This window comes from Scardinius erythrophthalmus (genome assembly GCF_964197995.2).
Source record: "Scardinius erythrophthalmus genome assembly, chromosome: 13".
Classification (NCBI taxonomy): Eukaryota; Metazoa; Chordata; class Actinopteri; order Cypriniformes; family Leuciscidae; genus Scardinius; species Scardinius erythrophthalmus.
Genome location: NC_138233.1, coordinates 11,560,002 through 11,586,984, shown reverse-complemented (window position 1 = coordinate 11,586,984; position 26,983 = coordinate 11,560,002). Strand labels below are relative to the sequence as shown.

The 26,983-nt window shown below is 37.3% G+C and overlaps 1 protein-coding gene across 1 annotated transcript in view; it reads right to left on the bottom strand.

The window, feature by feature from the left end:
* The window catches only part of fstl5 (follistatin-like 5), a gene marked incomplete at its 5' end in the record, with an annotated part of 239,573 nt that overhangs the window by 79,117 nt on the left and 133,473 nt on the right, over positions 1-26,983 (bottom strand). The window contains 2 exons of the mRNA XM_081383493.1: positions 2,192-2,467; positions 13,487-13,735. Of these exons, the coding sequence (XP_081239619.1) occupies positions 2,192-2,467; positions 13,487-13,735 (525 nt within the window). The remainder of the gene's footprint in view (positions 1-2,191; positions 2,468-13,486; positions 13,736-26,983) is intronic.

Below are 26,983 nucleotides of genomic sequence, written 5' to 3'. Positions count from 1 at the left end.
GGAGTGAGTAAAAGTAGGAGGGAGCTGAGCCTGTGATAGATCTGTGAGCAAGCGTCAATGCCTTGAACTTGATGCGAGAGGTAGCCAGTGCAGAGAGATGAACAGAGGAGTGACGTGGGCCCTTTGGGCTCATTGAAGACAAGATGAGCTGCAGCGTTCTGAATCCTTTGTAGATGTTTAGTTGCACATGATGGAGGTCCAGCTAGAAGAGCATTGCAGTTCTTGATGCTGTTGAGATAGGATATGAATGAAGTGATGGCGAGCAGAGAAATTGGGAAAAGGTAGGTTGTATGGGAAGTGGAAAGACTTATAAAGCTTCCATGCGGTTAAGTAGGATTGTAGGGTGCTGGGTGAAACGGCTTGAAGAATTGAATTAAGAGAGGCGTCAAGAAGTGGATTCAATGGGTGGTTAATGTGGATATCAGCTCTGAAGTGAGGTACTGAGGTTGGGAATGGGTCCGTGTCTGGTGCCAGCAACCTGAATTTCTGGAAAGCAAAACGTGACCCGGGAACATGTTTTGCAGTTATGAAGAACTGATCGCAGGCTGCAATCCAAATGAGGCATCTTAGGAGAGGCATTACTGCAGGAGAAATTTGAGCGGCCTTGTTGATGCAATGCACGGATACTTCGTTGTTGCAGTGTACTATGATGCTGTTAGAGGACCATTCTTTACCCCACAGGAAAGCTGCTTCCACTAAAGGATACAACTCGAACAGCGCTGAGGATGTTAATGACTGCGGTGAGTCTAACAGCTGGGCGGGCCATGTAAACTTGAACCAACGGCCTTGGTAGAATCCCCCGAAACCGATAGAGGGAGCTGCGTCGGTGTACAGTTGGATATCCACAGGGAGAGAAATCAGATTTTTTATAGAAAAGGACAGGCCATTCAATTATTTAAGGAAGGTTAGACAGAAACTAAGCTCCTGCGGGAGCCAATGGTCACATCACTGCTGCGGCAGTGGAGAACATTAGCTAGAGAAACTGAGCTCCTGCAGGAGCGTGGGGAGACATCACTGCTGCGGCAGTGAAGTCAATGTTAGCCAGAGAAACTGGACTCCAGTGGGAGCAGAATGGACTGCTGTGACAGTGAAGAAGTTTAACCAGAGGAACGGCAGAGACGGAGCTGCTGTGGGAGCGGAGGAGATGACACTGCTGTGGCAATGTGAGAAGCAAATGGGATCCTACGGGAACGGTGGGGAAAGGTGGATATGTTGAGCTTGTAGGTTTAGAGTTTAGAGAGCAGCCTTGCAGGATTATGCACATCTGAAGTTTAAGTGGCCGAGCGAAGATAGTAGTTCGCGTTTAGGACAGCTTAAAATGTCTGAGAAGGTGGATGAAACCAGAAATATCCTTTGCAGTGCAGTGCAGTGCAGCCTGGTAATTAATTGTATCCAAGTTAATGCCCAGAATTCAATGGATGTGGCTAGACCCATGGTTTATCCTGGGTGACTGGAATCCAAAGCTCACCAGAACCGTGTGGGGCTGAGAGATCGATTGCTATTTATTTTGAATGAATACATTAGAAGCCTAAATGGTTTATAACCTGATTTGATAACGCATCGATTTGATACTGTAGTTGTTTGATCATCAAACCGCAAAGTACAATCTGATTTAGATGATCGTTTGTTCCTTTATCGGTTGCTGGTTCATTTATTTAGCCAAGTTCAAAATAGACTCACTTATGGTAAAAGACAAAGCTTCATAGAATTTTGCGCCTTGAATTTATCCAATTGTGTTTTAAAATCACTAAGGACTTCAAACTTTGCCGTCGAAACACACTGCTTGTGTGTATTTAATCAAAAATTTTCTCTTCATTTCTATGGGTCACATTACCTGCCGATTTTGTTCGTTCTGAGTCAGTTTTTTTTTTTTTTTTTTTTTTTTTTTGTGCTATAACGAAGTTTCGAAGCGATTTTGTGGATAAATTGCAAAACAACGTTAACGATAGGTTCTTAATGATTCTGTGTGCATGCAATCCAATGTGCGAGCTACTGTTTGTACGTGAGAGTTTAAGCCACAAGGAAGCAGCGCGTTAATGACGTCAAATAATCTGAACAGAAACCGTTTAAAACGTGTATTCCCCCGATCAAAATTAATATCCAGATGGCATAACTGTGCTTGAGACTCGACTGAAGCGATGCGAAATTTAACCAGGGACAAAAATGAGAAGGTTTTGAGCTGAGCACTCACGGAGTAGAGCCAGCGGGTCTAGAGTGTGAGCTGGCCGGCCGGGACTGAATCTGAATCGCGGCTTACTGAGGGCCTGCTGCGGCGGCCTGGTCTTGGAGAAAGACCCGTTTGTTCGTGTGAAGAGGGCGGCATTGCCCGAGACGCGAGCGTGGTGCTCGGCGGGCCTTATAGTCCATTTCTCTATTGCAGGAATTATTGAATGGTCCGGTTTAGAGCAATGCGAGGAAGGAGATCGCGGATGTTTCGCCCGTGGTGGTGAGGACCCGTTTGTTTGGCCTGACGCCCGCGAGATAACACCAGAGATTTGCGGCAAAGATTCCTGAAGAACGAAAGATTCTTCATTGGACGGGAGAGCTCATTTCGGGAATGATAGGAAGGTAGGGCGAGGCCAAATGCTGAAAACTGTCAAGGAAGTTAGATGAGTTGACAGAGTGAATATATATATATGCTTCCTCTCATGCTGATAGGGTAGACATGGTAATTGTTTGATGAGTTGATTGATTACTTGATTATTTGAACGTGCTCCTCCCGAACTTTGTTAATAAAACATCATTTGAAGGGTCTATGTTGACCTTTGTGCAAAATAATTGCCCATATGGACAGGGTAATGAACACGTGACCATTAATGCACTCTGAAGGCTGCCATAAAAACATGAAATAACCGTGACAATCAAAAGGGAGCAGAAGTGTTTTATCTCATAAGATCAAAATAACTATGTCACGTGTAACAGCGCTTGATATCACCTCATAAACATTAAAGGCTCTACAGTATTTTCATGCTGGCTGTGCAGACATTTGATATTCAGTTACCCGTAATGTGCCGAACAATGTTTCTTTGATGGAAAAAGGAAGGGAGTGAAACATTGAATGGCTGCCATTACAGAGTGACGGTGGAGGCCATGATATAAGAACAAAGGCAAACAGTCACCAGAAGATCTTCTACAGTCCTTTTTACAATGGCAATTTAGCTATCACAGCAAACGTAATACTGACTGACGTGACTGATAACAAAACTACAATCCCTTGCCCTTTAAAAAGAGTGTGAAAGTTTTATCTAATCTGAGCTCCTCCACTCCATATACTGTAGGAGGACAGTTTGTGATTCTATAGATAAAAAAGAATTGCTTCCCTCCCTCAAATATACATTCTCTCCTTGAACATTTCTGCACAATCTGAGAGGTTAGTGAATGCCTTCGAGCACTTAGCATTGCGTTGGAGTCAGGGAAATGAACACATGACCTCTCTTTGACTGTGTAGAGCTGCACAAGTGTAACAGGAATTTACTGAATTGCAAGAAATGCAACACAATGACACAACAGAGAAACTTGAAGTGTTCTGTTTTGAGGTGTGTCTATTTTGAAGACTAGGGAAGTTAACGTACAGTGCCCTACACTAATATTGGCACCACTGGTAAATATGAGCAAAGGCGGCTGTGAAAACAAATCGGCAATGGTTATCCTTTTGGTATTTCATTTAAAAAAATTTCACAAAATTCTAACCTTTCATTGTAGTAAAACAATTGAATGTATGTGTATGTGTGTGTGTGTGTGTGTGTGTGGGGGGGGGGGGGGGGTCTCATGGAATAAATGTATTTATCCAATGCATGTTGGCCACAATTATTGGCACCCATAGAAATTCTTATGAGTAAAATATCTCTGAAGTATATACCCATTTTTTTTAAGCACACCAGGGAGACTAGGAGCATGATATTGTCAAGCCATGACAGGAATATAAATATGAGGAAACACAAAGGCAAAAAAACCTTAATCATTTATCACAATGAGTAACCAAAGAATATAATTCTGATGTGCAGCAAAATAAAAAGTGGCTGTAAGAAAAAAGCTAAAGCATCGTAATTCTTAAGTAATTCCAATCAACTAAAGATGTTACAAATCTGCCTGGAAGAGGACATGTGGCTATATCTATATAAGCATCACAGCTGGAGAATTGCAGAGATTAGTTGAGTCTAGGGGTTAGAAAGCCCTATTTTTTTAATCAAACAGCACCTACATCACCACCAGTTGTTTGGGAGGGTTTAAAGAAATATCCTCCTCGCTCATGCAAAAACAAACTCCATCATATTTAGTTGTCAGACACAACTGGAACTTCAAACGGGACCTGGCTCTATGGTCAGATAAAACAAAACAAAAAAAGCTTTTTGGCAGCAAACCCACCAGATGGGTTTGGTGCTAAGAGGGATAAAAAGTACCCCGTGCCCACGGTTAAATATACTGCTGGATCTTTAATGTTGTGGGCCTATTTTTTTTTTTTGCTGGAGGTCCTGGACATCTTGTTCAGAAACATGGCATCATGGATTCTAGCAAATACCAACAAATAAAAAATCAAAACTCTTATAATGGGCCATGATTGAATCTTCCAATAGGACAATGATCCAAAACAAATATCAACACAAAAATGTGTCTGAGCACAAAATGAAGTTTCTGCTATGGCCATCCCAGTTCCCTGACCTGAACCCTATAGAAAATGAGTGGGGTGAACTGAAGAGAAGCACCACTTACATGGATCTGGGAATCTGAAGGATCTGGAGAGATTCTGTATGAAGGAATTGTCTCTGATCTCTTGTCAGGTGTTCTCTAAACTCATTAGGCCTAATAGATAAAGATTAAGAGCTGTTAACTTGGGAAAAGGACGTGGCAATAATTGTGGCCAATGTGAACTAGAGAAAAACATTTATTTCATAATGAGTATTCCCAATTAAATTCTGCATAACACTCAACCCTTAGAACAATTCTGGATTTATAGGTTTTGCACAGATATCATTTAAAATTCAAAAGTGAGATTATTATAGAATAAAAGACATCTTAACAAGCCAAGCTCACAATAATCCCCCGACAAATCTCCAGAGGTTTCTTCCTCTGACAGTAACGTGTAACGCTCAGAACATTCATCTTTTCCACTGATAAGCTAGCAGGGTGTTACGCCATTCTAGCTAGGCAGAAGCAATTGTCCTCCCCAAGCTTATTTCGCTGCTTTGCTAAGATTGATGACAGCAGCCGTCGGGTTCTAGACGAAAAGATCCATGAGACAATTCCGAACCTCAATTCCCCATATGACAGCAATTCAACACAAAATGGGCCATTGACTTTTTTTCCTTTAAGCAGTCCAATTCAACCAAACATCACCATGGCTAAATGCACAGAATTCATCTTCATTCCAGCGCAATAAGAGAGGTGAGATGTCCCATCCATCTAACCGTAGACCAAAGTATGTCCCTGACGAAATAATATCATATTCCTTGGGCGGCTAACCAAATTAGGATATCTAAATTGGGACGGAGCTTCTCCATCAAGACAATGAGTCAATTATCTTGAATGTTATGTCTCCACTAACTATGCCATCCATCTTTTTTCCACTCCTTTTGTCTTATTAAATAAATCACACACAAAAAAAATTAATAGACCAAGACTTTTCCTCATTTTCCTACATGTTTCATCATAAGGGGCACATCAAGGAGTCCAGACTTTCTCATGCCTAAAAGTGGCTACTACACCTGTTGACTACACCTGCCTTTATTATTAAAAGGGAAGCATGAGGACTTTGAAGCCTCCAGAATCAGATGTGAAGAGAGCACTTCAAAAAGCAGATGACATTCAGCATTATCATTAATAGCTTGAGCTGATGATGAGATTTATAATTACAGGAAATCCTAGAAATTCCTTTCACGTGAGCTCACATTTAATCTGTTATTACATCCTCACTAAAATAGCTTACTGTATATATATATATATAAACCAAACACCCTTATCGAGCTGCAGCAAACAAACCATTACACCCTGTGTTTGTGTGTCGGCATTCATGATTTTAAATAGAAATTATATAAAAGGGTCAATAACATAAAAGGCAAAATTGGGAAATAAGGTGAAATAGAGATAAAATAAAGAAAATGAGAAACTTTTTATTTTTATTTTTACATATGAGTGAACTTTATCTTAATCATATTTCCAAAAAAGTTGTAAATATATTTGTGTAAAAAGTGCAATATATATATATATATATATATATATATATATATATATATATATATATATATATATATATATATATATATATATATATATATATATATATTTTTTTTTTTTTTTAACAAATATCATGAATTATGAATTATTAATTCAGAAATATCATGTTTTAGGAAATCACACTACAACCTTAAATAAATAAATTGAGCACATGCTCATAAAAGAGTTGTATTCAAGTCACATATGCATTGAATTTCATTGAATGTCTTTTTGAATTAATTAATAGATAAAAAAAATACAAAAATGTGTTTTATATCATTGATCGCAAAACATTTCATCTTAAACAAATTGTACATTTTGTGTATAAATAAGCATAATTAAAGTTGTACATTTTACTCTACCATTTTAAAGTTTGGGGTTGGTAAGATTTCCTTTTAAATTGTCAATTTCCCCAACAAGCCTGAAAAACCAAAAACTGTCCTTTGACTCTAGCTGACTTTCTAATTATATTCTCACTAAATAGCTTATAGAATGAAACAAAGACCATCTTCATTAAGCTGCACCAAACAAAGCATCAAACCTTGTGCTTGCGTGTCTACATTCATGATTTCAGGGTCTTAATAAGGTTCCCGTGTCTCAGTTTTCGGTGCAGATGTGATTGTGATGCTGCTCTAATCCTGCGCACGCTGCATGCGGATGATCAGATAATCCCGCGGGGGCGGGTTGAAACGTTTAATCACGCCTCCTGGAGCGTCGCCATGCATGACCTCATCTTTACCTCCCCAGCCTTACTAGAATTACAGAGCAATTTAAATCTGAGTACAGCTTACAGTGCATCTTAGATATGCTATTTTTTCCCTAAAATCTTGATTGTTGAAAACAGTTCTCTAAACCAGAAAATAAACACTTAGGTCAAAGTAGTGTAAGGTTGTGTGTACATCATAAAATGCCTGGATTCTTGCAATAGTCTGGCTCTGTATAAAGTGGATCTTATAGCACAGACGTCTACTTTCCTAAAGGATGTCAATTCTCTTGAGAGTAGACATCAGTCTTGAACTTTATAGACAGAAGTTCTGTTTTCTTAAAATTGGAAGCTGTAAAGTTTGGGATGGTACAACATGGACCACATTTGATCCCAGAACTACCTCAAGGGCAAATAAATATTGTACAGTAGAGGGAATAACATAATTTATTTTTGACCCCCCCCCCCCAAAAAAAAAACACAAAAAAACAAAACTTAAGACAACATTTTTCACTATATTATTTGTGCTGTTATTTTGTCCACTGTTATTTTGAATTATATTTACACAGATGTTTATACAGTTTATTCTTTATCTATCAAACTCCAAAAAAATAAAATAAAAATAAAACACCAAAATTATAACTTGCGTGCAATATTCCATGTCTTCTGAAGCCATTGTTCAAAAAACAGACACAATATTTATAGATATTTTATTTATTAATATAAATTATTAAATATTTATTTTTTATAAAATAATTCACAATAATTAAAACAATGAATGCATTTTGGTGGCTTTTTTGGAGATTAACGTTTTCGTATGGAAAAGCTCCTTGAACATTTTAGAATTTTGCTCACAATTAGAATAATTGTGTGGGGATAAAAGTGTGGGGACACTACTGTTCAGAAGTCTGGGATTTGGATTTTTTTTGGTGTTCAAAAGTGACAGTAAAAAGTTTTACTTCTATTTATTAAAGAATCTTAAAACATGTATCATGGTTTCCACAAAAATATTACGCAGCACAACTGTTTTCAACATTGATAATAATAACAAATGTTTCTTGAGCAGCAAATCAGCAGATTAGAATGATTTCTGAAGGATCATGTGAAACTGAAGTAATGGAGCAATGATGCTGAAAATTCAACTTTGCAATCACAGGAATGCATTACATTAAAATATAATAGGCCTACATCCAAAAAAAATTTTGAATTTTGAAAATTGCACAGAACCAAAACTTTTGAACGGCAGTGTAAAATCTAAAACATTTTATTCAGTCAGTAAGATGAAGCACATTTGGTCACTTTTTTGACCCCCCTTTATATAATTGACCCTTTTACATTATTTATTGCAAAATAAAACCTGTTTACCTAGTTACATTACACAGAAATATTTGCATTCACACATGGCTTGATGCACCTGAGCAGACTTGTCAGTTGTTTCGAGTGTCAGCCTGTACCAGAGAGTATTGAGAGAGTCTGCAGTGTGACATCTAATTAAAGCTATTTCTCTCTCCCTGGGGGACAGCTGTGGTGTCCTCTGAGAGAGACCCACCCTGGACATCCCTCCTACTGCAGCCCAGACTGCTAATGAGCCTATTAGGGACCGCATACCTGTTGGAGCCTGAGACGTGGCTTAAAGGGATAAACTGAGAATTAGAAGAAGAAGAAGACAAGAAAAAAACACTAAGGCCATGAGGAACAGAAAGGGAAACTTGATTTACTCTAATGAGTATGCACTGATGATACATGTGCCTTCCCTGTTCCCTGATGTGTTCATACCGACTTTAAAAACAGACACCTTCATTAATTCTCCCCAATAAGTATTTTCAGACATTTTTTGTTTGTTTTGTTTTAAATACACTCATGCCATACTTATTTAGATGCTGTTTGAAGTTGAGGCACTGTCGCACCTCTTTTTCTTTTTTTTTTTTTTACTAACTCAACAGGGTTTTTTTCTTATTGTTCTGGAAGCACTTTTTTTATATCTTGTAGGCACACTAATGTTAAATGTAATAATAAACCATAAAAAGGAAGATTCAGTTATTCTTTTCCTCATATTGTTTTAAACCTGTATGCTGTTATTTTTAAAACACAAGACATGCGAAAGACTGACTGAAGGCTGAATGGAGCTCCATCAGACAGACCACAAGCGTCATTAACTCTTCATTCTCATAAAAGAAATTGAAGTAATGGGGAGAAAAGAATGAGATGAATATATCATCTTCAAAACAACTCAAACTTACACAGTGTGTGGAGGAAAGTGAAGAATTCTGAATTTAATTTCCCCAGTGCAAATAGTCATGTGGCGGGTGAGTCACTGGAATAAGGGACATAATTGAAGCTTAACAGACAGAGGAAAGCTTAATGGGGGGATATTTTTCCCTAACAGTCAATGCGGAAAGAAATGCAACTATTTTCCCCCGCTCCGACTGACAGTAAAGCTGTCTTTTGAGACGTCTGATGATTATTCGTCATAAATGCTTTGAAAAGTTTAAAACTTTGACGCATAATATTTTTCCTTTGTTTGATGTAATAAACAGGAGCAACTTGAGGGTCCAACTTAAAACTATCTGACACGGCTTCCTTCTTATACTTTTCAGTTCTGGTTTTCTGTTTATCTTTGTAGATTTCTGTCATTTAGTCATTTCAAGTGTCAATATGGTGGGGAAATAACTGGTGTGGATGGATGGATGGATGGATGGATGGGTTGATGGATTGATGGGTAAATTTCAGAATTAATTACAAAGAAACTACCAGTAACACATTCAATTAAACATGAAATTCTGAAGTAGAAACACTGAAATTGAATTTTTATTTACAACTTTGAAAAACAATTTTTTAACATATGTAATGTTGTGATGGGTCAGGCCCCTCGTCACCGGTGGGTGTCCCGTACGGCACTGAACAAAAGAGTTTCCTATGAAAGTAATGCTTTGTAATTGCACAAGATGTACTGCTGGGCTTGGATGTATGCTAGCAATTAGAAAAGCATTTACATTTTGCTTTGCCAACCCAACAGCTTGCATCCCATCGTTATCCAAACCCACCGCCTCATGCCAGACCATACAGCCCAACAGGCACACAAAATCTGAAACCTCTTCCTTGGTTAGAGAGAACTCCTGTCGCGCCTTCCCACTGGGAAATGGAAATTCTGTAGCCTACAGCATATGTTCTGTGATGTTTTATTACTTAGCATTATGGCATCTACCCTGCTACTTCTAATCTTTGCCCTGGTCAGCACATAGTTTGGGAAGAATCAGCAGTCTCTTGATGTTCCGTGAAGCTTTCATCCTGCTGTTTTTGGTTAATTTGCTCTGGCGTATGCACAGGCCCCAAATCACTAGGCTCTGACAATATCAGTATTTGTAAACACCGCCTAGCCAGACAATCAAAAGCCCTGAGAGACAGGAAAAAATATTGGAGTGGCACAGCGAAGGAAACGTGGAGTATAAATGAAGCATTAGAGAAGAATAGTATGCAGACTCCGGCACTTAATTGGGCACTGCTGTTTGCAAATAGCGCAGAGATGACTGATTTCTACACACATAAAGAAGGCAAGCACTATTTTTGTATTTACAATAATCAGTCTACTTAATTATGAAAAGGTACAAATGCTTCTGCATTCGCTGATCTATACATGTTTACATTAGATGTATGTGTAGTCCAATCAAATCCAATGCATTTCCTGTTCTTTAGTAAACAAACAAACAAAAAGCATCTAAATATCCGTAGGCAAAATACATTTACCTGAGAAACAAGACTTGTTTTCAGAGAATATATCTTGCATGATGCGTGTTTTTCTTATATATATATATATATATATATATATATATACTGTATATATATACACTCACCTAAAGGATTATTAGGAACACCATACTAATACTGTGTTTGACCCCCTTTCGCCTTCAGAACTGCCTTAATTCTACGTGGCATTGATTCAACAAGGTGCTGAAAGCATTCTTTAGAAATGTTGGCCCATATTGATAGGATAGCATCTTGCAGTTGATGGAGATTTGTGGGATGCACATCTTCTGCTGTTGTAGCCCATTCGCCTCAAGGTTGTGCGTGTTGTGGCTTCACAAATGCTTTGCTGCATACCTCGGTTGTAACAAGTGGTTATTTCAGTCAAAGTTGCTCTTCTATCAGCTTGAATCAGTCGGCCCATTCTCCTCTGACCTCTAGCATCAACAAGGCATTTTAGCCCACAGGACTGCCGCATACTGGATGTTTTTCCCTTTTCACTCCATTCTTTATAAACCCTAGAAATGGTTGTGCGTGAAAATTCCAGTAACTGAGCAGATTGTGAAATACTCAGACCGGCCCGTCTGGCACCAACAACCATGCCACGCTCAAAATTGCTTAAATCACCTTTCTTTCCCATTCTGACATTCAGTTTGGAGTTCTGGAGATTGTCTTGACCAGGACCACACCCCTAAATGCATTGAAGCAACTGCCATGTGATTGGTTGATTAGATAATTGCATTAATGAGAAATTGAACAGGTGTTCCTAATAATCCTTTAGGTGAGTGTATATATATATATATATATATATATATATATATATATATATATGGAGATTGCAATTGGAGGATCGCAATCTCCATTTTACACAGAAAAATCGTGATTCTCAATTTATCCAGAATCGTGCAGCTCAAATATATAAAATTAAATATGTATACATATTAAATTAATTTGCTATATATTTTTTTTTAATATATATATATACACATTAGAATCTGATTTAATTCTGAACGCTCTACTCTTGTTTTCACTTGAAGGGAGAGAGAGAAATAAAGACAGGAGAGAGCAGGATGGAATAGTGCAGTCAAGCATCTTCCACCGCTAGAATCAAAGCCTCCCTTCAAAGTTCATCAGCCTACTTTGTCTCTTTTTCTTTTTAGAGCATAAACATTTTCCTCCAAAGCTCTTAAAACTCCGGAAAATAAGCACAAAAATTATGCCGTGAGTGCACCTGCCACTGTGAAAACCATTAGGGCCTATTTGATACAATACTGATAATTAGAACGCCTAATTATCCAATCCAATCCAATCATCTCTCTAGTTATCAAATTTCTACAGTTTAATATTTAAAATTTTCAACTGAGGAGAACAAACCAACCATTTTCTAAAACCACATACATTATTGAAAAATAAAAATAATGTTAATTAAATGCACGACAAAAAACAAAACAAAACAAAAGAAAAACGAATTTTTAGAGGGCAATTTTGCACTCCGACAATGTGTTGTCTTCTGTGAAACTGATTTGCAGGACAATCATCTATTTTACACTAACCATTCATCTCTCTGGCTTCCCAAACTGATTGTCATGTCAATATCATCATCTGATGGCCAAATGCTTTGACTGAGATTTGATTTGAGAGGGCGTTTAGAGGTTTGATTTCTTGGTCAGAATGTGGAAGTGGAGAAATGAAGAGTTTGAAGAATTTTCCTGCACATATATGAAGTAGTTAGGGTGGTGTATTGCATTAGGGCTGCCAGGCCTTAGTGTAAAAAAAAAAAGAGAGATGATATACTGTGGTATGAACGTACAATTTCAGCATTGTTTTGAAATCTTTCATATACTGTACCAACTTGTTTGGAACAATAATGAAGGTCCATTACTTCAACAGACTCATTTAATATGTTCATCTAAACTAAAATCATCTTCAAAAGTGTAAAGTTGTCTCAGTAAATTTGGTTCTTATCCAGAAATTAAACTTCTAATAAATTAGCCAGCAGAAAAACAATGATTATCCAAATTGGCAACAACTGATATTTGTACTGTTTTCAAAATGAATCCTGGTTTAAGAAAGTTAAGTTCTTAATTCTAAATCAGATTTTACAAGCACAACACAATATGGATGTTTCATTCATTAGTGGCCATTACTAGTCCATTAGAGCTGGACATACTTTCAGAGAATCGTGATTATGCAAACCAAAACAGCCTCTCTCTTTCTTGGAAAATAAATGTCTCAAATACATGTCCTTTGCCTCGCTGCACACATCAGGATGTGCTGTTCTTATAACTCCACATCATTTTCAGAAGCTACAAAACAATTAAAGATGATTGCTGCAAGCAAATAAAGCACTAACACTTCAATACTAAAACATAATTATTTCATGATTTTGAAAAAAGTCTCTTATGCTTACCAAGGCTGCATCTATTTTATCAAGACATTAATATTGTGAATTATTATTACAATTTAAAATAACTTGTCATAACATTTGAATATATTTTAAAATGTAATGTATTCCTGTGATGGCAAAGTTGAATTTTCAGCATCATAACTCAAGTCTTCAGTGTCACATGAAACTTTAGAAATAATTCTAAGATCAATATCAATGTTGAAAACAGTTTATTTAACTGCTTAATATTTTCGTGGAAAATTTCTAATGAATAAAAAGTTCAACAGGACAGAATTTATCAATTCAATGATCAATTTAATGCATCCTTGCTGAGTAAAAGTATTCATTTATATATAAAAGTGTGCAGTTAACATAAAAAGTACTTATCCAGCTGCAGCTGGACAATGATGGGCAACATACCGTAACAAATCATATTGGTTCTATACCTTTGTAGAAGCATTCCTCGCTGTGCATGATGGTTATTCTCTGATGGGCCATACAGGAAGCTTTGTGAAGCTCACAGTGGTTCTGGTAGAGTTTGCCGTCAGATCCACACACAGGTTTGTAATGTGGCTTGCAGCGATCCAGACACTGACATTCTCCTTCACCTGTTTCTCTGTCAACCACACAGTGCTTCCCCAAACCACAGTACTTATGTTCACAGGGCCCAGGAAAGCCATTCTGACCAAGGAACCCTGCAAAGACACGGCAAATACAGGGGAAATCATGTTAATTTGTAATGTTACACGAAAAAACATGCCATGGTCATTCACTTTACTTCATTAGAAGTCAATGTTTTCTTTTTCATATCATGGAATCAAAGTTTAAATATGTGTTTCATCCCACATCCAGCTAAGCAATGAACTTACTGTATTTTAAAACACAAACTTCATAAAATAAAGCACAGTAAAAAGAGTTGAGCTAGAGAAGTTATGAACAATCTCACGATTGTTTTGTCATGCCATACAGTAGCTTTGTATTAGTGGTTTTGACAATGCTGGCAGAAAATATGTATGACTGTAATAAAACATAGCCTGAACTCTAGCACGCTTCCACTAATTATCAATTACAGAGATATGAGCTCCACTCCTCCTGCAGAAGATAATTTCATAAAGATTAACTATTGAAAATGCACAGTCACATTTTAGATCTCAGTTCCCCTGTGCAATGGCAGTTACATTTGAGGAAGGGAACCTGTAAAAACCATTAATAAAAACTCAGGGATTATATATAAAATACAATAAAAATAATGAAGTACTATTGTTTGTTTGAAAAATTAGAACATGGCCTAAAATGTGCATAACCATTTGATTGTATTGTATATATATTTTTTCAATCAGTATATATATCAATATGTATCAATATATACATATATATTATATATATACATATCTAAATATATATCTAAATATATATCTATATCTATATCTATATATATATATATATATATATATACTGTATATGATACACACACACACAAACATACTGTATACACGTGAAAATTTACATCTAATTAAATGAAAATATAAACAAAATAAATATTGGTTGCATTAACTGCACAGTAAGAAAATGAATGTGTATTTATTAAGCAACTTGATGACAGCTATAAATTCATGAACATTTGCTGGTAAAGGGTGGCATATTTCCTTTCTCCAATTAAAACAAAACTCTACAGCAAAATTCCCAATGCAAAACTCTATAGCAAAATTCACAACAATCATGTTCAATACATCACAGAAAACTAAGTAAATAGCTTTTAGTCACACTGTCCTTTAGAGAGTTAGAGACCTTTTAGATGTGGATAAATAAATTATGACTTCTTTTATCAAGCACATAATTACGACCTTCTCCCAGCAGGTTGTTGTAGTAAAAAGAGAAAATTGGCTTTTGCCAGCAGGGGGGACAGAAGCCAAGATAGTGTCTGATTGGTATGCACACAGTGCCTCGCCGTGACCACGGTGACATCAAAGACAAATGACTAATTCAGTCGCAACGATTTGTTATTGATGAGTCAGCTTTTCAAAGAGAAAAGAGAGAGTCTGAGAGCGAGAGAAGGAACGCTTGATTCTGATGAAGGGTTTGGGTGAAGGTGTGGTGTCCGGCTTTCATCTGCCCACCATCAAACATGGACTTTTCATCCCAGTAAAAGCCATCGCGAGAATCCTAAACAGAGTGCCATATGATAATGGAAAAATGATCAATGTCTGCACTGAAGTAACAGTACAAAAGAAGTAGTAATCAAAAAAGTGAGCCAACAAAAAGTTGACAGCAGCAGAAACAGAAGACAAATTCCGATGACCTGAAGAGGTCAAAGCAATGCAGCGGTCTTCACCGGGGAACGATTCCTCTACCTGACACCGACAGCAAAGCCATGACTGAGCAATAACTGAGCTCCGCTCTCCCGGCTGGTCTCTGAACCTAGTGTCAGCCCTTAGGTGCTGATTATAGCAGTTCCATGACATGCATGATAACTAATAAGAGCACTGCACAGGGCTTCAGAGACAGATACAGTCATATCTATTCATACAGATGTACACACAAAGACTGCCAGACAAAATAAAGGACGGGCGCATCAGTTACTCTGTATTTGTGAATATTTTCTAATAGCTGTGCGAAAGAGCAACACAGTGGAGAAGAGTCGTGAATGCTTGTCATATCTTAGCCATTGTAATTGATATCCGTCTGCACAAAGCCATTTGTGATGATAAATTGAGCAGTGTCTGGTTTCAGAAGAAAAAAAAATCCCTTTCTTTTTCTCCAAAGAGAAAGTGATTTTTAACCATTCTGTTTAAACATTTCGAGGCAGACCTACCATGAGCTCCGAGGTTATTAATCAATGCTACTATTCTGTATATGTGTGAGTGTGTGTGACATTACATAACAATGAAAATGTAAACCAAATGTCCCCACAAAGATAGTAATACTAGTCATTTTTGACCTTGTGGGGAACCCATGAAGAAAATATTAGAAATCATACTAAATTATGTTTTTTGAAAATGTAAAAACATTTTTTTCATCTCAGTTTTCTGTGATGGGTATGTTTAGGGTTAGGGCTAGACAATGGCATTAGCTCAGTATAAAAACCATTACGTCCTCATACTGATACTGATAGTACCAATGTGTTTGTGCGTGTGTGTGTATATATGTGTGTTTGTGGCATATTTTGGTTTGTGACAAAATTTGAAATCCCTATGGAGTTCTCTATGAAGGAAAAAGAATTGTAAAAAATCACTTTCTACACACAATGCTACAAAACTTGGAGTTTGATGCACAAAATTTGTCTGCAGTGAGGCAATGTTTTCTTAATGCATTACCAGGGCTGCTACAAGATTGACTGAATCGAATCTTCGAGAAAAAAAAAGATATGTGTTCAAATATAAGAGCCTTGAGTCTGTTAGTAATAAGTACAATGAATATCCCTGACTATACAATATATACTGTTATCAGTATATCTGTTATACTGTTTTATCGAAAATAAAATTGCACTTTTTTTAAGAGTTCAGATGCAAAAGCCTCTAAGTTCCATTTGAAATTTTCTACTAGAATGATCATTTCTATCAAGCTTGTATATTTAAGTTCAGTAATTTCACTTAAATGGCAATGAAGATTACCAATTAATTGTCTTTTAAGTGAAATTATTGAACTTAAATATACGAGCTTGATAAAAATGATCATTCTAGAAGAAAATTTCAAATGGCACTTAGAGGCTTTTGCATCTGAAGTCTTCATATGCAGTATATATATAAAGAACATAGCCTGAAAACATCCTACACATTAAGATGAACGATGTAGGTTAAAAAAAAAAAAAACTCACTTTAGTTGCTCTCAGTGAATTTGGCATTAAAGTGTTTTCAAAGTCTGCGTAAAGGCTTTCAACTAAACACTGACACAGCAGCGCTTGAATGAGCGGTGACACGTCAAACTTTCAGAGCCTTTGTTTAAACACATGGGTTTTGTCTCTTTCCTCTTAACACTGCGTGATCGTTTCATTCTCTTGTCACCACCAAAGGTGCGAGTCCCAGACCATCTGATGTTTTCCAGCACAGAAGCCCGTCCTTAGGGACTCTGGGTAATGTAGTAAACAACACTCGGCAGCTTTCAGCTCGGCTCGCTGCAGCCCTTTAAGAAGCCTCTGTGGACTCTGCTCCTCCAAAACAGAGGAAACATCCGGATAAACAGCCTTCAAACAACACTTCAAACTCCTCATGAAAGACAACACAGAAACACGCTGCGCTCACCTGCCTACCATTACTCCTCCATCTGCTCTCTCTTTACCAACTACTCTGCGATTCTTTTAAACAAACCAAATCTCTCCCGGAGTCGTTGCCGGAGTGCAGACTGAGATATCACAAAACGACGGGTTCTCATCGCTCTGGGGGTTGTATTAAAGCACCTGGCTGAGAGGAGCCGTATTTATAGACCGCATCGCTATGGAAAAGGTGGAAAAACACTAAGTTTGATGTGCTCCCGGTTTTCATTCATTAAACATGCTTCTGTACAATCACTATGCACAACGATTCACGTCTCAGCACTGGCTAAATTAAAGTGAGACGGCGCAGCATCTCAGGCGTAATGATCTGCGATCTGCTTCCTCCGAGGCGCGTCACTTTGAATCAGTTGTGGCATTATTTCTCATTTATTATTTTATTTTCCTTTATTACCTGACACTGATCAGCTCTAATAAATCTGCCGAAAGGAACGAGAGCAGCTACGGAACACAATGACAAACTGCAACGAAATGTCTTAGAAGGACAATAAACATTGTCACTGCATGCACTGTAATTCGCGTATTTGAATTATTAATAAACACAAATATCACTCTATGATTAAGAGCTTCAAACAAAGTTTGACCCTTAAACTCTGACCCTTAAATTTCAGTTCACAAGCACTATTATAGTAATTTTAAGTCAAGCTTATTTGGTATCTCAAGATGTAAAGATGGTCTCTCATACATCGTAATGCTGGTATATTACAGTGATTGAACAGAGAGCTTTTCATATAGAAATGAAGAATTCAATAACGTTTCCTCATAGAGGCCTTTAATCACATTTACCCAACGCAAGCAACTTATTGTGCCTCAAAGAGAATAAACTTCTCAAAGGGAACAAATGCTGAATTTTCATTTCTTTTTCATCCTTTTAGCTCTGAGACTGAGCCAAACTCAAAGTCAATAATGTGAATATTTTTGTGAATTTGAATTGCAGGAATGTTTTCCTTATATCTAATGAGACATTGTATATTCTACACACCTTTACATATACATATATATACATATATTAATAAATACATTATCATTATAAATATACTTATATATTATATAATACATTTATAAATTTATATAAATGAATGCACAATATATTACCAAATAGTTTCAATGAATTGTCTTTATTAACTGGGGATGATGCTTTAAGTTCTGAAGGTTACAGAAAGCTTTCATAGTACACTGTATAAGACTTCAAAGAATCAAGGACAATTTGTTTCCCTCTTTAAGGTTGAAGACAAACATTTGTTCTACCGTTTTCTTCCTTATTAATGTTATGATCATCAATGAAAAAGAAAACGAATGACCATTAGATGGCAACATTGTTTATCTTCAATCAGTCTCACAAGATCTTCTATGAAAAAACAATGCAGACCCAATGACTGTTTGAATGCAAATTTAGTCCAATCGACTTTTGCCTGAACTATAAGAAATTACAAACTGACTATAAGAGTGTAAAGGCATCCTACAACTAATGACAAGCCAGGTGCCGTTATAGACTGGTTCCCATAAAGCAGTAGATATGGTGTTCAATAGAAAGCAACACTGTGGCAAAGTCAATGGTTACAAGATCAATTCAAGCTCAGAGGTGGAATCTGTAAAGTGTTAAGATCTGCACAGCGAGTGGAGTTAAACCCCATTAAAATGCAGCTCAGTCATTAAGTCCCACTGAGTTCCACTATTTATGAGGCACCACCATGCTTCAGTAATTGTACACCCCGCAGAAACCTCACCCTGCTAATTCATATAGCATTAAACCATTTCTGTGCCATTGAGCAATTCCACCGACTATCACTGTATGCATCATCTATACTCTTTCAGGGTTTTTCAAGAGTTTCTTGAAGAACCAGGGGGTCTGTGAAAAGAAAATCTGAGTAAAAAATTTAAATGAATAAATAATAATAATACAAATTTTATTAAAATAAATCAATTGTAATGAGCGGAGCGAGAGAGGCAGGCAGAGATATGGATCTAACTGCAGTGGTTTTAAGAAACAAAATTCAAAGCAAAACAAAACGAAGACTAGGGACAAGACAAGTGGAAGAAAACAACACCATTACAAGCTTCACAAGATGACGAGGTAACAAGACACACCTGGAGGAGACAATTAAAGGGAAATCAACATGAAAAACTGTATATTGTCACATAACACGGAAGCATACTGTCACATAACACGGATACGTGACGTACAAAAATGTAAAATCTAGTGAGTTACCCATGTAGGATAATAGAAGCTCTCCCATAGTGCACTGAAATATTAATATAATGTTGAAAAGCACTGATAAATACATTTAATCTAATTAAAAATTAACTATTTAACCAAATATTTAGGATGTTGTGCCACGTTTTTTTTTTTTTTTTTTTTTTTTTAGCAAAATAACATGCCCACATCAAATTCTATTGAAATCAATAGTCTTTTGTGCATTTTATGTGCTATTTGTATAGCACACTGAGTTGCTGCCAATGCAGAACGTTCCAAATTAGTCACTTATGAGGTTCCATTTCAGTTAGAATGCCGCCTTAGAAGACAGCTGCCAATGTAGGCAGCGGACAGCTCACTAGGTTTTCGAAAAGAGTCCATGTGGCTTCTTAAACAACTTCCAAAACAGTCACTTCACTGGAAAAAGGGGTAAAAACAAAGTGAGTAAAGGAGTGACAGAGAGGTAGAAAGAGCAGCAGGCATCCGTTACTACGGAAAAAAGTTTAGATTTCTAACCATTCTCAGCCTTAGGTCTAAATGAGCAAATATCACTGTCTTGTTTATTCATATAGTCTACCATTCATTTAGTTGTTTATTTCTATAGTATGCCACCACTGCAGTTTAATTTACTGAGTTGGCAAGATTCAGTCCAGGCCAGATGCACCAGAACTGCGACAATAGAAAAACTGAGATAATTTTTTTTTGGCACTAACAAAACTCCACATTTGGAGGAGAAATAAAAAAAATAGTCTGAAATAGTCTTATTTGTACTTTGTGAAGGGATTACTTGTGCTTTAAGCTGAATATTAATTAAGCATTAAAAGGATATTTTTGTCATAATTTACTCACCCTCCAAATCTGTATGAGTTTCTTTGTTCTGTTGAACACAAAAGAAGATATTTTGAAGAATGTTGACGATAGCCATTGACTTCCATTGTAGTAAAAAGTAAAAATACAAAAAATAAAAAAGTCAATGGGTGCCGTCACCTGTCTGGTTACCAACATTCTTCAAAATATTTTCTTTTGTGTTCGACAGAACAAAGAAACTCATACAGGTTTGTGACTTGAGGGTGAGTAAATGATGAGTTCTATCCCTTTAAATAATTTATTAGCATTATATGTAGATGGGCTATAAGAACCGCTAAAGTGGGGCTTTTAAAAACACTCTCAGCAAGAGGTGTCTGGTTTTTCTGGCAATGTCGCTGAGACAACATCTGTTAAGAGCAACAACAGAAGCGTTCATCTCCCATATGAGTCTTTTGAGATTCATTACCTTCCATGTGCAAATCCCTTTGTTGAAATTAGACACCCTCATGCTTCATTGACTTTTTCCGCTAATGAATATTCATGAAATTCAATATTAACTTTTCCTACTGAGTTGAACACTTATTCTGGAATTAAATTAAAGGTCTTAATGGTCAAAGACCAATTTGAGAAATAATAGTGCTCAGACTTTTACCACACTGGCCGCTGTGGCCTGTTCTTATAGGAATACTCCAGTTTTAAGCTTAATCTGTGATATTGTGTTGATTATCTCACAAAATAATTTAGATTCATCTTTAAAAAAAGAAAAAAGAAAAAAGAAGTAGAAGCAAAAATAGAGATTACAGTCAGGCACTTGCAATGGAAGTAATGGGGCAAATTGTGGCCCCATTTTAATTTATAAATAAATAGCCTAAATAAAACAAAAACTACAGTAATCAATCAAATGTGAAAAAAACACTGCATATTCATTACTGTATAAATTAAATATAGATGGGTCTTTTAATTTAGTCAAGAGCAGTGAGTAATTTATTTGTCGTTTGTTTGACTGAACATTAAATAGTGTTTGAACATTAAAGCACTGCTGCCCCTTTAAGACTGAACGCACGTACCCCATTTGAATATACTGTCTACGTTCACTTGAGAGATAACCGACTTTGTTAACTAGGGGTACTTGTCAAGACATGCGTTTTTACATAATTTTATGTGAATTCGTCCGTTCAAGCGCAAGACGTAAAAGACAATTCAATTCAGTATTGGTTACGTTATACGTTGGTATACGTTGGTTTTCGGGGCGCGCGCTTTGGATGTTTGTGTTGGAACTTCTTGTAGGCTATGTGACACTTCTTGGCCTGCAAACATCCTGTAAGTAATAATGTAGGGAACCACTTGTTCTGCATAAATCAGGTAACATGTTTTACTTATACAATTTAGTTTTAATCCAAATAACACGTGCTGAGTGAACAATCAGCAATCAAGAGCATTCAACATAAGTGCGCGCTCTCTCTCTCTCTCTCCCTCTCTCTCTCTCTCTCTCTCTCTCTCTCTCTCTCTCTCTCTCTCTCTCTCTCTCTCTCTCTCTCTCTCTCTCTCCCTCTCTCTCTCTCTCGTCATTTAACGTTAAAGGGGTCATATAATGGTACATGCACTTTTACAAGTTGATCGCACTGAAATGTCTGTTGGCAGTGCCTGTACACAACCATCCTATCATGATAAAAATCCATCCAGTGGTTTTGTTTTAATCTCCTTATATGTTTGACCATCTCTGAAATCAAGCCGTTCGATATTGTGACGTCATAAGATCGTACGCCCCTCCCGCTATTGTGATTGACAGCCGTGTTTCAACACAAGACCCGCCCTGAGCAAGCTGTGACAGCCGTCGTCATAGTAGTCCGCCATTGTTGATATGCTGGAGTAGAATGGCGTCTAAGCGATTGTGGTGTTCTGTTCTTAGATGTAATAAGGAACACAGCAGTCATTTGGATGTTCCTAAATCCGAGCCGTTGAAGATGCAGTGGCCGAGTTTTGTTTTTGAAGGGATATGCCCAAAGGATTGACGCGGGGATTCCCTCACGGGGATTCCCCACGATCGTCCATGCTTTCATGTTTGCGTGAATCATTTCACACCAGACAGCTTTACAAACGAGAAAAAACGGATCGGTACCAACGTGTTCCTGCTGAACCTCCAGAAGATGTGAGTGTAATGTTTTATTAACCTTTATATTAGTATTTATATTAATCTTTGTGAAATTTGCAAACCTTGCTGCAGGCTTCACTATGAATGCATCTCTAAGGTTTACACTCAGGGTACATTACGGCATGTTTTCTATGTACGACGTTCTCAATATAAGTCATAATCCCACGTTTATAATGAACAACGCGTGGTTATTGTGTTAGAAACGGTGTACGCACAGAACAGAGGGGCGGGGTGAGCAAAGCTCATTATCATTTAAAGACACATGCACTGAAACGGCGTGCTAAAAACAGAGCTGTTTTTGACCAGGTAAAATTAGTGTTTTCTTACAATACTAATGAGAATTTTTAATTAAAGTATATTACAAACTTTTAATTTAGACCCTAAAGAATCATATTAGCTTGTACAAAAATGGCATTATATGACCCCTTTAATAATAAGCTACATGCCTCGTTTTACTTTCTTTGCAACTGACATCCGACTGAACTACAAACTTTCCACTGACGTCTGTGAAAAAGGGATGTGCTCGATCAGCTCACGCGTCTGTGCAGCTGCACGCTCAATCCACTGCACATTTTTCCCTTATCAGCTCCCTTACCACAGCTATAGGTGTTCCTATATTTCATTTAATATTCCACTAATAAGATACATTTACTTCATAGACAGCCTTCTTTTTTTATCCCCATTATACTCTCTGTTGTCAGTTTTTCTCTGTCTGGACACAAGTGTACACACGCTGCCTGGTATCGGTTGTTGGTATTGGTGCATTTCTAATTGTACTGAACCTGGAATATTCCTTCAAGCATCCAATTACAAAATATCATCTTCCTCTCTTCTTTAGGCATGCAAAATAATACAGCATTTAGAAAAAATCTGCATAAATAGAATTCAATTACATTAAGTTCATCATACATGAACAAGTACACATGGGATGTTCAGTAGCTGATGAATGGTGGGAAGTTGCACATAAGAGATTCAGTCAAGTAAAACTACTGCAGCCTGACAGTGAGTCTAGCACCTTTCTCACCAGACACCATGTTATGTTTCTTTTCAAAAAATTAAAAGGAATCCCGAAAAATACAATTTAGAGCTAAAGCCTTAAGGCCTGTTCACACCGGGACGAATTTCGCGCGCGATATTCGCCGACGTTTAACGCCTCGTGACTAAACAAAGGGTGCCAATGTGAGTGTGCACACCGGCGCGAAAAACGCCACACGTAAAAGAGTCATTTTTTTAAAAAACGCCTCAGGTTGTTTTTTTTGGTTTGACGCGCCGCGTCAAAAACTATCCGACCAACGAGATTGGCGCTTTTGTTCACGTGTCTGGAGCTTCTGAAGTTACAGTAAAACACAACCTGGGGGCGCTCAAACACAAAACGGTCTTGCCCAGCACACATACATAACGGCGAAGAAGATATACACTAAGTAGCGTCTACACTGCCGGGAAGAAATAAGACGAGGAAGATGCAAGGCAAGATGATAGTAGAGCTGCTGGTCTTGTTGGTGTCGGAACATAAAGAACTATATGACAAACGCGACAGCGACTACAAAAATCTTGATAAAAGAGAACTGTTATGGAGTGGTTTCTGTTTCACATTAAGCGTCATCTAATGTCAGGGAATGAATTTGCATGTTCACTCGGTTCAACATCAGCGAAAATCGCTTGGGTGTGAACACAAAAAACGCGTTGAAAAACGCTGGCGAATAACGCGAGGCGATATTCGTCCCGGTGTGTAGGGCCCTTTAAGCATTTCAAAATGTTTCATCAACTGCAGGCCAATGAGGTGTCCCTGCGTGCACATTATTTGATCGTATTGTAATGACAAAATTGAGACAATGTATTAAAAGTTAGGATCAGGGGACCAGGCCTGCTTTTGTGCTATGCATGCTAAGATCTCTATTGGCACCCATGTTTGTATTTGGAAAAATGTAAAAAAAGAAAGAAAGTTGCCTGCATGCTATGAGAGCTGGGTTTGAGTAATAGTGTCGAGTGGCTGGTGGTCCAAATACACTACCTCCAATTTTCATACTATTTCAAAAAGCTATTCTTCATCAGAAAAAGATGTAATTTCACCCTCAGTAGTGAGATATTTTGAGTTCAGCTGGATATGCCAACCACTTCATTTAAGATTCCATTTACAGGGCATTCTGCTATGCGCTTGTGCAGGCTTTCTTAGTTTTTCTCTTTTCCAAATTCTGACAGCCAATTTCAGTTGGCTTCATATTATTTCCAGCTATATTTTGTATTCTGCACTTTGAATTCACAAAGCAGGCAACGTTTGCCATGTCACAAATAAAGATGAAAGCAGTTTGTCTTGACTGTACTGAATGTATTCACCACTAAAGCTTAATGTGCTTCAAAAGTTGAAATAATTATTCAATAGATGAGCTTAATCAAAAGAAATAAATCAACTTCATCAAAAGACTTTCACACAGTCACAGGAGGAATCTTCCAAAACCTCCATTAAGTTAATATACCTAAGTCAGAATTTAATCCACTTAAACATGGAGTAATTAGTCTGAATAATTAAAATGATTAATAAATAATTGAAAACGGCCCCTCAAAAATTATTTTCTGACAGAATCTTAAGTGGAGAGGAGAACAAGCCGTCCGAGCGTTTCCACATTGGTTTTCTTGGGTAATATAAATAATAATAAAAAAAAACTATTTCACGCATTTGTTAGGATTATGAGAATTCGTTTTTGTTAGGCTAATGAAGATTTTCGAATGTGTCCAAAGTATATGCACTAAGTATTATCTTCAAAGAGGGGGAACATATTTAGAAAAATAGGGGCGGGGCTTGATTTTATCCATTTAAAACTGATTGGATGGACTGAATGTGAATGTTTGCTAAAACAATGACTAATAATTAGCCATTAGGTTGTTGGCCAACATTATCCAATAGGTTGTGAGGTGATAAAAATCAAAACATAAGTTATTTTAGAGGACGAGTAACTTATTCAATTTAAATTCAAATTCATGAAGAACATTAATAACAGGCAGAGATTAACCGTTCACAATAAGGAACATGAATGAAAAAAGTAAATAGGGTCAATGTTGATTTCACACTGAGTATGTTTATTATGCACATTCTTAACCTGATTATGCTTAATAAGCCAAAATGCATGTGGTCATGTAAACGGATTAACCTGCTTACCTCCTTATCGGAGTAAGTTCATAAATGGCTTAAGCATAAACCGATCAACAAAGCTAGATTTTTGCCCCATACCCCGATTTCTCCTAGTATTTAAATGCATTAACCTGCGTTCTTTCAGCTTATTGAACTGCGCTTGTTTGATATGTGAGAGAGAAGCATCCTTACATGCGGATTGAAAGGGTTAGTTCACACAAAAATATGAAAATTTAGGCTTTTATTGACATATAAACATTCCTCAGCGGACATAAACAGAAGCTCAACCAAACCTGCTTGACACGAAAGAACAAAAATGTTTTTTTTTGTGGAAGCTCAAACGTGCTGCATAACACATGAGATCGAACCTTAGTTATCCCACATCAAGCAAGTATGCTTGAGCTTCCGTTTACCACAACTGATGTGTGCGTTGATGAGTGCTCTGTGAATAAAAGACTAAATTAAATCTGTTAATTTGGACTAAACCGCTCAATTCATATAGATTAGTTTTAATGAACTTTTTGACGCTTCAAAGTTGTAGTTGCGTAATCTGTCAATGGAGGGACAGAAATTGCTCAGATTTCATTAAAAATACCTTCATTTGTGTTCTGAAGATGAACGAAAGCATTACGGGTTTGGAACGACATGAGGGTGAGTAAATTATGACAGAATTTTCAGTTTTGGGTGAACTAACCCTTTAAAGGCACACTATGCAGTTTCCGTTTTTCTCAAACAGCGACCCCTAGAGTCGCTGTGGAGTACTTGTATTTAACATTACTGTCGTAAATACCACTCACGCAGAGCCGTCTCTGCACTCTTCCGACCGTGCTTTCTTCGTCGACTCTGCCATGATTCACGTCTGAAATACGTGCTAGTGTCTTCCATAGAGGCTGCTTCATATGTTGTTGATGTATGTGACGTCGTGCTGTATAGCAAGTCGTGATTCTCGCGAGATTTGACGGGGCGCCACCTCGCAAACTTGCATTGCTGGTTTTGCCAGCTGCGTCCCTCCCTTGCTTTGCTATCGGGATGATTCGCCCTACTACAAGTTCGTTTACCATCGAAATGGTTTCGAAGCTGTTATATTGAGGTACAAATCTTGCATAGTGTGCCTTTAAGTGCATCCAGAGTATTTGAAGGAAATATATTGCAAACTCTGACTCTTTCCTGACCCAAGTTATTATAAAAATGCATTCTCATCTCATGCAGTCGAAGTAGAAATGGTTCAATCAAAGTTCTGCATGAGTAACTGCCTGAGAGGACAATATATGAGTCTGCAAGTTTTCCACTGGAATACTCTTCAGATTTTAATGATTTATTTAACATCACAACTGACATAACATGTGGAATACTAGTCAGATTCAATAATGATTACATTCACAACCGCAAAATAACC